Below are 12,837 nucleotides of genomic sequence, written 5' to 3' on the forward strand. Positions count from 1 at the left end.
AGGTGATGATGGATTTCTGTACTTTTCCAATGGCTATTCTGCACACAGTATGAGATGAATAAATCCAATTTTAAGATGGAGATTTCATTGCTTTCCCTATTTGAGTATTCTTTGCTACAATGGGCGCACGAGCAGATCCCTTGATATGATTCGGGTCAAATAACCACAACCAATTTAAAAATGCAATAGTTTTAAATGATGAAATTATGTTTGTGAAGTACAGAATTTGTATTTCTTACCTGAATTTTATGCTGGGAGTCCAGTGGGATGCTTTGTCACAGTTGAAACTTCTTTCTACAGAAAAATTTCCTTAAATGCTGTTGAGATTTTTTTGTTTTAAATTTCTTATTGATGCCCTGGAAGTATTTGGAATTTTGATAATTCATGTCTATATGAATGTCTTGTATCTGTAGGAAATTCGTCCATGGACCCATATGATGGAAGTACCACAGTTGCATGGCTTTGGGCCAGCTGCCAATCGCTTGTTGGAGGCTTATAAAACGCTTTTGAAGGTACCTTTGTCAATAACCTTCAATTTATTCATTTACTTCTGATGGAAAATCATTTTCCACCCTGAACATGAATGGATCAGATTTATTAGTATTTCTTTTTCCAATCTTGAGCATGGTAGTTCTTGATTAATTAACACTGCAATAAACCTGGTTTTCTCAATCTTGATGGTTTTGATGGTGATGATTCATTGTTTATTAATGAACATTGTTCATGTGGAAATGGCTGCCAAACAACTCATCTTTTCCGAAAGGAAGCCATTCTCAAAATTTTCAGCACACCCTCTTTATGAGCTTTCGTCTGATGTTAACCTTCAATTTCTGAAGTGTCAACTTATCAGTAAGTCTGCAGAACTGCGCTTCATGAATGTGTTTTGGGTCTCATCTCTTGAAAACCATAAAGCTCGTGTAAATGTTTCCTTGTTTCCAATGTTTATGGTGAGAAAATGTCAGTCATGAACCCTAATGCATATGCATGCTTTTTTCGCTTAATTCTTTGTGGTTGAATTATTTTCTATCCTTTTTCCCCGCTTCAAATTCTTTGGTTTCTGGTCTTCTAGGAGGTGTGTAAACTCATCAGCTCATGTTCTCATCGGGCATTTTCTTTGACTTTATATTTGCCTTTGGGGCCATGCATCCCAACAATTCTCATGAACCAAGTGTAACTGTGGTTCTGGATCTAATGACAGTTTCTCTGGAACTTGAGGAATCTCAAAGATTCACATGCTGCTGTTGCTGTTGGGTCGGCTGAATCAGCACCAGATGAACACTCTTCTGTCACAAGAATAATTGCCGAGTGTGAGTCAGCATTGACATTTTTGAATCGTGATCTTGGGATCCTTTCTGCTTCTGTTGCTCGAGAACGGGGTGAAGAGGCACAATAATATGAAGATGTCCTCAGAATGTGGGTGTGTGTGTGTACAGTCTAGCTTCTATTCAGGGCATGTTTGTAAATGGAATGTTCTGTTTTATTATCTTTGGCTATGATTGGAATGAGCATTAATTACTGGTTTAATTGGAGAAGTGTACTCAAACTTCACTAATCCTTTTCCCAACTAAATTGATTCGGCCAAGCATTTCATATTTTCCAGGAAAACTGTTTAAAGCCATTTTACTTGTTGACCTGAAGTCATTGATATATATTTTTAGGTAAAAAGAACTCTGCTGGTCTCGCACAGGAAATTAATATCCATACACAACTGGGTGTGAAATGACCATCCTACCTCCCACCCATGCTTTCATTGCCCGCACATTGGTAGGGTTTTTTCACCAATTTTTTTTTTTTTTCGCATTGTTCCCAACCACTTTTGGTCCTTTGATCGGGGAAGTATAGGTAAAATTTATCTGAAATAAGTCGAGATATATTTTTTCTGTGTAGAAGTCAGATTTGTGTGGAAGGATTAGTTCTGAAGGTAAAAATGGAGAGGTATTTGTAGCTTCTAAGATTTAATTAGAAAAACTCAAAGAGGAACATACAGAGGGGAAGGGGCTTAAACATACATAATGTATCCATCACAAAATACCATGATTAATTAGAAATCCCATTCATTTAATCACGTGCAAAATTCACTGAAGAAAGACCCATTTGATAAAGAAAATCTTAGGCACACATCATGGATTTAAATCCGATCTGTTTACTGATGTCAATACAGAGCGATCGATTGAATAACTTTGCCCTAAAATTTAGCTAATAAATCAGTTTTTAACCATTTTACCCTTAATAGATATGACACCATCAATTTGTATCAGTATCGTAAAAATATAACGAACATTAGGATAGCCTTGTGGTGGTAGTTTCGGCTTGTGGAGCCGGCACCCAGGGGAGGAGGTCGTGGGATCGAACCCTGTCGTACGCATTGTGTGAGTGTGTGTGTGTGTGTTTTTTTATTTATTCTATACCCACCCGTGGGTTGTCTAGATGGTTAGGGCGAACTAGAGATTGTGTGGATTAGGCGCACGGTCTTAGGTTCGATTCTCCAGCATCTGCGATTTAAGTGGAGATCATGACGGTGGGTTGCTATGCTAGTCTCCCCGAAGATTCGTCGAGGTGCACGTAAGCTGGCCCGGACACTTTGGTTAACAAAAAAAAAAGTATCGTAAAAATATCGATCTCCAACAAAACTGATATGTATCATAATACTCATCATTTTTACCAAAAAAAAAAACTCCATATTATGAGGGCAAAAAAATGATATCAGAGCCTCAACCAATGAAAACATACGCTTAAGGCATCTGATTTTATGGAAATCAGAATTTTTCCACTTTATTGTCACCATTATGTTTAGGGTGATTTACCTCCTATATAATACCAAATTATATTCAAACCCTTTGATGTCATTGCTAACTTGCTGTTATGGAATATACTTTATATGCTGATGTTAGCTACTGTATATTTTTTTTTAAATATCAAAATGCCTTCTTCTCCATTTTAGTTACTGTGTATATTAGGTACATTATAGGTGAAGTACCTAATATAACCATCAAACCCTTCTTCCCCAATCCTACATCCCTTCTCCTCTCAAGTCTCAACCCTAACCCCTCTTGTCCTTTTTTCACTAAGGAAGAGAAATATCTATTACTATTTGCAATGGGAAAAATGCGCTACAACCTGAAAGTTTGCCGATATCCGGCGATGTCAAAAGAGGGGGGAAAAAAAAACCGGTGGCCGTGCATCATAGCTGCAGGCAATCTGAAGAGCCAAGCTCAATGGCAATGGCCTCCCCAATAATTGCAGAAGTGGGGAAGTACTGCCCTGTTGTAACCGTAACTAAGCGTATCATCTTCAATTTCAGAGTATACAATAGAGCCCATTAATCCTTCTAGTGAATGGTAAAGCTTACTTGGCTCATTTCAACTGATCCTGCCCTAGTTTAGACACAGACGTGTTATACAATTTCTATTCAGAAATCGAACTCTGGACTTCCCAAGTGGAAATCTCATTCTCACCAGACCTGAGAATTGAAACAAATCAACAAAACTTTTAGTTGTCTGGATTCTCATGATCCAAATTGAGCTTCTGAATCAGGGATTATATCACAATCAAAATATTATTACTCTAGGGCGTCCTGGATCTTGGCTTTCACATTATCAATGGTGTCCGAGCTCTCAACCGCCATGGTTATGGTCTTGCTGGTAAGGGTCTTCACGAAGATTTGCATGCCACCTCTCAACCGAAGCACCAAGGGGAGAGTGGACTCCTTTGAGATGTTGTAGTCGGCGAGGGTACAGCCATCCCCGAGCTGTTTACCAGCGAAGATCGAACGCTTTTGGTATGGAGGTAGGGATGGCAGTGAAGAGTCTTGAGTATAATTTAATAGGGTGTGTCTCCAATAATAACATTCTCTATAAAGTAGCATTATAAATTACCCTTATTTTTATCACTTAAAAGATGCTCAAGCTATCGTAAATAGCAATGCCCTCTGTCATTTTCATCATCTACAGGTTATGGATCAATCTTATGTTGCATACAAATATAATTTTGAGTTTTTACTTTTTCTTTTTTATTTGATCGTATCTATTGTATAAGTACATGTAAGTCTTTTCGTGAACGGGTTCACATACGAACGTACACTCTTGATCCGTGAATATAGAATCCATTAAATGAAAAAAGAGAAAATTGATTTTATATTCACGAATCAGGATCATTCTCATGTATTAGGATCGTTCTCGTGTATTCTCATACATGAACCTGATCCGTTCTCAATTTTTTCTTGTATTTAACGGTGACTAATTAGCCAGTCACGCATCAGCTCTATGGGGCTGTCCTTTTGTGTGAAAGGTCGGTAAGCTCACCAACAGCACCATTGTAATGGTATCTTGTGGTGAACCCAGTTCCAGGTTTTCCAAAAATACTTCATTCGCCTCTACCTTTAGGTTTCAGCTACTTGGACCAAACAATTCAATGATCTAATAATTTTACTAACTAATTATGCTTCTTCTCTCCAACCCTAACCTTTTTTTTTTTTTTTTTTCGATGACCCCTAAAAGCCTAGCTTGAAGATTGTTCATCAAGGTTTAAAAACTCGGTATCGGGTATAGATTTTTAAAATCTTAAATGTGATAAATAGTGTCAATCTTAAAAACTGATGCAGTGAGTACTCTTTCATGGCAAAAAAGTGATGCAGTCAGTGCCCTTCAAGGCTAAGAATGCGAAAATTTTAATCCGACACTGGATGTGAGAAAGTTGATGGCTTCAACTCTTCTACGGTTTTAAGAACCGATATCAGATCAGCAGTATTAGCCGATTCGTATCAGCCTTGGCCTTGACAATACTGATGCAATATACGGATATGGAACTTCTTTTTTCTTTTTTCTTTAATGAAAAAAATAGTTTTCGATTTTGTACTGATCCAATACAGACGATATGTATAGCAACTGATACTGTGAACTAAATAAATGAAAACTAGACACATCGAATGAGTGGTTCCCAAATCCTCTTCTCAAGTCTTTTTGCGGCTATGTTTGGGTAGCAGTATTAGGGTTTACTTCTTAAGGATGGTTAGCAATGAGATTCCATGCTTCATTAGAATTATTCCTTTACTCAATTTTAACATCCAAAATTACTGTTAGCTATGAGAGTTAAATAAAAAAAGGTCCAAATATATTGATTTCCCATTTGATCTGGTTGCCCCACATTCCATTGGAGGATATGAATCTATTTAGGTCAATAATGCATTACAAGAAATTATACCAAACAAAGCCTTAATTTCACAAAGTGCACTATATGATTCAAAATGTTTTAAAGTAGCTGCATAGTCCATTCTTTTATCCAAGATTTAGAGTTGAGATCTTTCCAAGGTGGGGCATTCAGGATATCCAAAAATGTTGAGATTGAAAAGATGAACATTATATAAATAATGGGTCCAAATGTTTAAGATCGTAGGTGGAAGACTAAGAGTGCATACGATACGACTTCTTGGAACCAATAATTCAATATAAACATAGAATGCATACCAAACGCAACCTCAATATTTACAAGAAAGAAAAAAAAAGGGCCTAGTTTATGAAAGGACAGTCTCAGAAACATGAGAAGTCCACTGGTCCTCAAATTCTCTTTTGTGTGTGCATGGGCGGGTGGGGGTTGTAGACACCCACAAAAAATCCATTGTGCCCTCTAATGGGCAATGCAATGCTAAAACAAGTCCAAACCAATCAAAACCACAAAACTCCAGGGAACAGAGCAGAGGACAGTATTCACTCCCTATAGGACACGACAATAACTTCCCTTCATTTTTTTGGACAGAAAAAACCAAATTTTCTGTATCAAACAGAACAACCCAAATTTTCTGTATCACATAAACACTGCATCCCTCTGAATTGACACTTGGCTTATTAGGTGGGGCCCAAATGGTACCCACAGCCACAGGCACCACCCTCAGTAGTCTGAAAGTTTAAGCTCAAATGGAAGTCACTATCTCATGATAAAGGTTGAAAATTTTGTTGACCCTCATACATTGGAAGGAAATAAAAGGAAAATATATGACTTATTGGAGCTCTATAATGTAACATATGACCAATTTAGACTGAAATAGGGTGATATAGAGGATAAAGAACCACGATCCTTCAATGAACAATGCACTGCAGCTCATACATAAACAAGGCAAATGCAACTCCATGGAACCATACAAGAGCATTCATAATCAAAAGCACCACATATAAACATAAACACAATAGTATTACTAAAGGTCCAAGAGGCATGTCAAACAGGTAAATCTATCTGAAAAGAGAAAGAGCCAACAACTATTACCATCTCTAATTGGGTCCCTTCACAACCTAAACATAGAGACTAGAGAGAACCCAATAACAGTATAAACACAAATCGCCGAATAAATCCCCCCTCTCCTTCATCAGAGCTTAAAAGAAAGACCTAGTCTCAGAAAAAAGACCATGAAGCAACAACTACACTAAAGAGAAACATAAATGGAATTGACATAGTGGAGGCAGTAGAAACTGCAGGAGCTGGAGCTGGAGACCCAACCAGGAGTCCTCCAAAGGGTGAAGACTGGGGAGACAGATATGGCGATTGAGCTGCAACACCAAAGCAATAAAAGGTCATTAGAATTTTTTATCTATTGAAAAACTGTATTTACTCCATGATGCAAAACCAGTCTTCAATTTTTAAGATGGATTGAGAAATCCAGTCAAAAAGAAATTCAGGGGAAAATAAGAACAGAAAAAGATGTGCTCAAAGGAAGAAAAAAAAAGGGGGGGGGGGAGAGAAGATCCCCACTAGAGTAATTTCGTTACTCCATGATGCAAAACCAGCCCGTATCCCACCTCCCTTACTGAATCGTTTGTCCAAATATTATAAATTTTCTAGACAATTTTAAGATTACCATTAAACATCAAGGTCTACAGTCCTTCTATATATTTTAAACTACAATTCCTTTTAAATATTTTAAAAGCAGACTATTTTTTCAACATTTGACCCAAATAAGGACCAAACAATATGGAATCAAGTAAGACCGGTGTCTCCTGTACTCAGTCTACATGGCTTGAAAGAGGACTGAGGGAGACAGAGAAACAGAAAGGTAAACAAGCTTTCAGGATAGACCAAGAATTAAGATACTCTAATGCCAACCCTCTATAATAATCTACAAAGAGCAGTAAGAATTAAGAACAACGTTAATAATAAATAAATGGGAAAGGGAAGCCTAAAAGGCGGTGATGGCAGAGAAATTATAAATCAAAGGCATTACAAGAAATATGTACAGTAAGAATAAGAAATAGAACAAGTTAGATAGGGATTCTACTATATTTCTCTGAATCTCTGTTTCAGAATAAAACAATCTTCCACTTTTAAAGTTCTACCAACCCAATCAAAGCCCCATAAATCAAGATCAAGGAAAGAATAAACATAAAATAGCACTATTATAAATTTTCTAGACAATTTTAAGATTACCATTAAACATCAAGGTCTACAGTCCTATATATTTTAAACTACAATTCCTTCTATATATTTTAAAAGCAGACTATTTTTTCAACATTTGACCCAAATAAGGACCAAACAATATGGAATCAAGGAAGAACGGTGTCTCCTGTACTTAGTCTAAATGGCTTGAAAGACGACTGAGGGAGACAGAGAAACAGAAAGGTAAACAAGCTTTCAGGATAGACCAAGAATTAAGATACTCTAATGCCAACCCTCTATAAAAATCTACAAAGAGCAGTAAGAACTAAGAACAACGTTAATAATAAATAAATGGGAAAAAGAAGCCTAAAAGGCGGTGATGGCAGAGCAAGTATAAATCAAAGGCATTACAAGAAATATGTACAGTAAGAATAAGAAATAGAATAAGTTAGATAGGGATTCTACTATATTTCTCTGAATCTCTGTTTCAGAATAAAACAATCTTCCGGAAAAAAAATCGTCTGCAATTCCGATCTTCCACTTTTAAAGTTCTACCAACCCAATCAAAGCCCCATAAATCAAGATCAAGGAAAGCATAAACATAAAATAGCACAAACAGAGAATATATATCAAACACTTGGATTTAATGCTTCAACCCATTTCTGATGGAAAAAAAAAAGGTAACAAAGAGAGTGAATCATACCAGGAGCAGCGCCAGGAGCAGCAAGGGACACTACAGTAAGAGAAAAACCAAACAACATTTTGTTAAGCCTCAAAAAAAGAATAAAAAGATGAAAGGGGGGAGAACAAAAACAGAAGAAGAAAGGGTAAAGAGATCAAAAGCACCCACAGCCACAATTGCTGACAGGGGGTGTAGAAACTCGACATGCAGAAGGAAGAGTGAGAGCCTTTGTCATGTTGATCTCAACACCGTACTGAGCACTGCTCTTAAAAGCTTCACAAAGGCACTCAGCGTCAGTCTTCAAAACCGTCTTTAACCCAGAACAACAAGTACTCTGTGGCTTCTTCTCTTTGCTTCCATTGCTCACAAAAGACAAACAATCCGCCATATTCACAATCAAACTGGAACAGTCGACGGCCGGTGCCGGTGCATGTGCATGTTTAGAGTCCACGGCCGCAACGGCACACATCACCAAAACACCAAAAAAGAACCACGCTTTCGCCATTGTTAGAGATATCAAAAGGAAAATTAGAAAGAAAGAAGAAATAGAGTTCAAAAAAGGGTCCAAAGACGGAGCAGAGCAAGAGGAAGAGAGAGAGAGGGGTAAAGGGAGATGATGTGCAGACTGGGGAAGGTTATGGAAGGAGAAATGAAGAAGGCTCTCTCTCTCTCTGTCTTAAGTCTTAACTCATAAGAAGTTTAAAAGATGGTGGTGTTGCCTTAAGTATATAAACAACACTGGAACCGGAGCAGAGAGTGAGAATCCCAATTGGACATTTCTTTAACGCCCTCGCCGTTGGGCTACACGTGTCGATTTATTACTTGGTGTACAGCCTCTGGGTCTGAGGTCTGTTTGATGAGATTTTGACAACCACAGTAAAACTGACCAATTTTTACCAAAAAAAAAAAAGGTAATTACTAACCATTGAAAATTTTTCACAATATTGACCGTTATTATTACCCTAACTAAAATTACATTTAGGGCAAGGGGTTCTCTGAGCGCTAGGGTACCCTACGCTTTCACAGACAATTTAATTTTTTTTTTTGCAAAAACCTTGCTTGATTACTTATGTCTAGACACAGGTAGGCTCAAAAAGATCATGTAGCATCTTGCCCGGTCTGTAAAAATGTTAATGTTGTCTACACAAGGCCAACAAGGTTCTTTTTCGCAATTTTTATTTTGTGTCTATTTAAGAGTATCCATGGGACTTGAATTTGGATCAAGTTCACATATAAGAACAATCCCGTACATCATTGATCCGTGGATTTTGAATCTATTAAATGAAAAGAAAGAAAGTGAACTCCAAATCTATGGATCAATGACATATGAGATTTTTCTCATACGTGAACCTAATCTAGTCTCCATGGGACTTTATCTATTTCAAGTAGCCTAAAAGGGACTAAAGATAGGGTTTGAAAAATCGGATTAGATTCAATCAGGATGGATCTTATATGAAAATTAGGGTTTAGAGGTGTTTTGCTGATTTTCACTAATGATTCTGAATCAACTCTATTAACAAAAAAAAAAAAAAAAAAATTGACTAGGGGGTGATGGGAAGTGAGTAGAAAGGTAGGAGAGGTGCCTTAAGAAGACACAAGGTGAAAAAACAACAACTGCCTAGTGTAGTTGGTGAACTGTAGTGTGCAAAAAACTCATGGTCTCGAGGAGATCTCAAATTCGAACTTCTTGGCTGTTACCTATTTCCCTCCCTATCTACCAAATAAATAAATAAATAAATATATATATATATATATATATATGTGACACAAGGTGAAGACATTGGAGTCTAACCTATGACTTCGGAAGAGCACATACTCTACAATATCTAAATGGAAGGAAAATCGTTCTATGTTTTATCTTATGATTTTGAGAAACTGAAAAAGAAAGCTAACGGCTACTCAGCTATAATCGATGATAGTGGTAAATCATTATTATTTTTTATTTTTCTTGTTTCATTTGAAAGAGGAAAATTGATTATTTTGAGTTTTTTTAATAAATATTTAGAATTGAGGATTGTGATACCATCATTATTCCAATAACTTTCAGTTTTTGAAATAGGAAGATGGAAAGGTGGTACTTTTTTTATTCTTATAGCTTTTGATATGTTGGCGTGTAAAGGATGGCTTAACATTGAGGCTAATGTCTTTCCTTTTTTTTCTCAATCTCTTTTCTTGTATGGGAAAAAGAGAACAGGGGAAGAGAGAGAATCTGAAAGGGACAGGCCATTTTATAGCTGTCTTCATAATCCATTTAATGAATATCTTGACCTGAAGTGCGACCTTTTGAATTCACATTAAATAAAGTGTTCTTAAGTAGCTTCCAACCATATAGATAGGACTGTTTGTTTGGTTCACTTGTGAGTTGTAAATGAAAATTTTACTAAAAATAGTTCTAGAGTGGAGGCAGTTTACCTTCACCATCGGTAATGGGAGAAACTCTTGATCAAAGGCTTCGGATGGTGTGTCGTTCAAAAGGTATGTGAAACAGTTAAGGGGTATTATCAGTTTTTTACTATTATAATAACATTACCTTAATCTAGTGGTGATAACTTCGATTTGAAGAATTAATGCTCATGGGTGAAAGTTGTGAAATCGAATCCTATTGTATGCATGTTTAAGTGGATGAATATATATATAAAAATAGGTGGTCATTGATCACCTAATAAAATGACAATTGGCCAACGACCCTTAATAGGATAATAGATTTAAAAAAAAAAAAAAAATCAATTTTGTACCATAAAACTAGGGGTGTCAATCGGTCGGTCTGGCTCGGTTTTGGTCCGGGTTGAGTCGATTTCGGTATAGGAAAGCTGAAACCGAAACCGAACCAATAAGAAAATTCCAGTTTCAGTTTGGTTTCGGTTTCGGTTTCGGTTTCGGTGCGGTTTGATTTCGATTTGTCTTCAGTTTCTTAAATTAATTTGTAACCGGGTTGGTTTTGGTTTTTGGTCCAGTTTGGATTCGACTTTCCATACAAATGTATACAAAACTATGCAAATTTTGATTTTTTTTAATGAATTTTAGAGTTTTTCGGTTTCTTACCGGTTTGGTTTCAGTTTCGGTCTGGGTTTTGAGTCGATTTCGGTTTGATTTCGGGTTCATCCGGTTTCCGATGAGGTTCGGTTTGGTTTTGGGGTTGCAATACTCCAAACCGAATCGAACCAATAAGGCTTCAATTTGGTTCGATCCGTGTTGTTATCAGTTTGGTCCGACCGATTTTACCGGTTCGATTTAGGAATTGACACCCCTACATAAAACTATGATCCCATGAGCCTCTTATGTACTAGGGCTATCACCTACTACCCCAATAGTTGTCTTCTTTCCCCATCTATTTTCTAGTGAACTCTACACGCTTCCTTCCATCCCTTCAAATGGGGCCCATTCTCATAAAGAGATGCAATGATGTGGGCCAATACTTTCGGCCGGTCATGCCCATAAAGGCCCATGACAAACGGACCGCAGTTTCTGCTTTTTCATTGACCAAAAACATCAGACCCCTGACCATAAGGATGGAGGTCTGCTGCCAGGTTGCGCAGGGGCCAGCGCTTTGGCCAATGTGACAGCGTACATACGTATCCACACAATGGTATGTGGTCTTTTCATATGATCATGTTCAGGAGTAAGGGGCTTTTTCTAGGATCCTGTATGGGCCAATCGCCAACCTACTTCTTCGGGGAAGCAGGGGGGACACACCCGCATGTGGCTGGAGTCACTTGCATGTGGCTAGAGTTGATCCTAAGAACTCCAAGCGCTGGCTTCTTCTACAAGCCGATGCGATTACCAGTCCTGACTTGGACCTATTCAGAATTGAGACTGTTTTTTGTTTTAAATGGGGACAAGATTAGAAGCATTAGTGTTTGTATCCATCCAATACTAATATGTTATCGACATAGATATTAGGCACTATAGGACTCAAAACCATGGTTGGGAAGGATTCATTGGTATTTTAGAAAGTTGGGATTACCAAATGTGTCCGTGTCATAAGTATACCTCATCTTTAGCTTGGATCAAATCCAACATCAATAATAAAGGTAAACCCATTAGCATTGTTTGTTTAAGATGCTTGACAAAAGCATGAGATCAGAAAAAAGCTAGAAAGCATAACACAATCAGTAATGATGAAATTAGGAACTGGGGTAGTTGGGATTCTTCTGTGGTCTCAAATATCAAATATGCTCTTATGGGGTTTCCACTTTGAAAGTTCAAATTTAAATGGAAACCCAAATTCTACACTAATAGGCTCCACATCATGATCCACCAACCACAACTCATCAATGGAGTTCTTGATAGCTTTTAGGAGGAGTATCACAAGTCACAAACATCCTCAGTTCTTCATTTACTTCTTAGAGAACTTAATAGGACATGGAACCATCATCTTTTGAAATGATAAGCTTTCCAAATCCTTTCTTGATAGTCTTTTGCTTCTTGGATATGGTCATATGGTCCCCCACTCCACACCCCCACCCCCAACCCCCCTCCCAAAAAAAAAAAGAAAAAAAAGAAGCATTATAGAGTGTGAACCTTAGGGGTTTCAATCATTTCTCTCTCTCTCCTGCTCTTAGATGCCTGCGTGCTTGCATATGGTTGATGCAAATGTCTTCCCTTTTGAAGCGTGTCACTGTTGTTCTTCTTTACTTTTGTCCACATAACCTATCATTTGTAGATCCTTTTTTTAAAAAGATTACCCATTTTTTGTCTCTCTCTCTCTCTCTCTCTCTCTCTCTCTCTCTCTCTCTCTTGATTAATCATGGTTTCCACAACTTGGTTGCAGCTTGAAAACCTTCCACCATGTGCCA

The 12,837-nt window shown here is 37.5% G+C and overlaps 2 protein-coding genes across 2 annotated transcripts; one reads left to right on the top strand and one right to left on the bottom strand.

Moving 5' to 3' along the window:
• Positions 1-38: 38 nt before the first annotated feature.
• On the top strand, positions 39-1,592 carry LOC122071979 (AUGMIN subunit 7-like). The gene is made up of 2 exons (XM_042636476.1): positions 39-512; positions 1,199-1,592. Exons 1-2 carry the CDS (start codon positions 435-437, stop codon positions 1,391-1,393), a joined length of 273 nt encoding a protein of 90 aa, XP_042492410.1. The 5' UTR covers positions 39-434; the 3' UTR covers positions 1,394-1,592.
• A 4,572-nt stretch (positions 1,593-6,164) lies between these two features.
• On the bottom strand, positions 6,165-8,743 carry LOC122072179 (non-specific lipid transfer protein GPI-anchored 11-like). The gene is made up of 3 exons (XM_042636751.1): positions 8,210-8,743; positions 8,063-8,092; positions 6,165-6,536 (listed from the first exon to the last, which is right to left on the bottom strand). The coding sequence occupies exons 1-3, from the start codon at positions 8,544-8,546 to the stop codon at positions 6,382-6,384; spliced, it is 522 nt and encodes a 173-aa protein (XP_042492685.1). The 5' UTR covers positions 8,547-8,743; the 3' UTR covers positions 6,165-6,381.
• Between the last annotated feature and the right edge of the window lie 4,094 nt (positions 8,744-12,837).

Source organism: Macadamia integrifolia, chromosome 2 (genome assembly GCF_013358625.1).
Source record: "Macadamia integrifolia cultivar HAES 741 chromosome 2, SCU_Mint_v3, whole genome shotgun sequence".
Lineage (NCBI taxonomy): Eukaryota > Viridiplantae > Streptophyta > Magnoliopsida > Proteales > Proteaceae > Macadamia > Macadamia integrifolia.

Coding starts and splice junctions, on each gene's coding strand:
- LOC122071979 (XM_042636476.1), top strand. CDS start 435: ATGATGGAAGTACCACAGTTGCATGGCTTTGGGCCAGCTGCCAATCGC. Junction 513..1,198: donor CTTATAAAACGCTTTTGAAG/GTACCTTTGTCA, acceptor ATCTAATGACAG/TTTCTCTGGAACTTGAGGAA.
- LOC122072179 (XM_042636751.1), bottom strand. CDS start 8,546: ATGGCGAAAGCGTGGTTCTTTTTTGGTGTTTTGGTGATGTGTGCCGTT. Junction 8,093..8,209: donor CCCTGTCAGCAATTGTGGCT/GTGGGTGCTTTT, acceptor CTCTTACTGTAG/TGTCCCTTGCTGCTCCTGGC. Junction 6,537..8,062: donor TGCTCCTGGCGCTGCTCCTG/GTATGATTCACT, acceptor TTGGTGTTGCAG/CTCAATCGCCATATCTGTCT.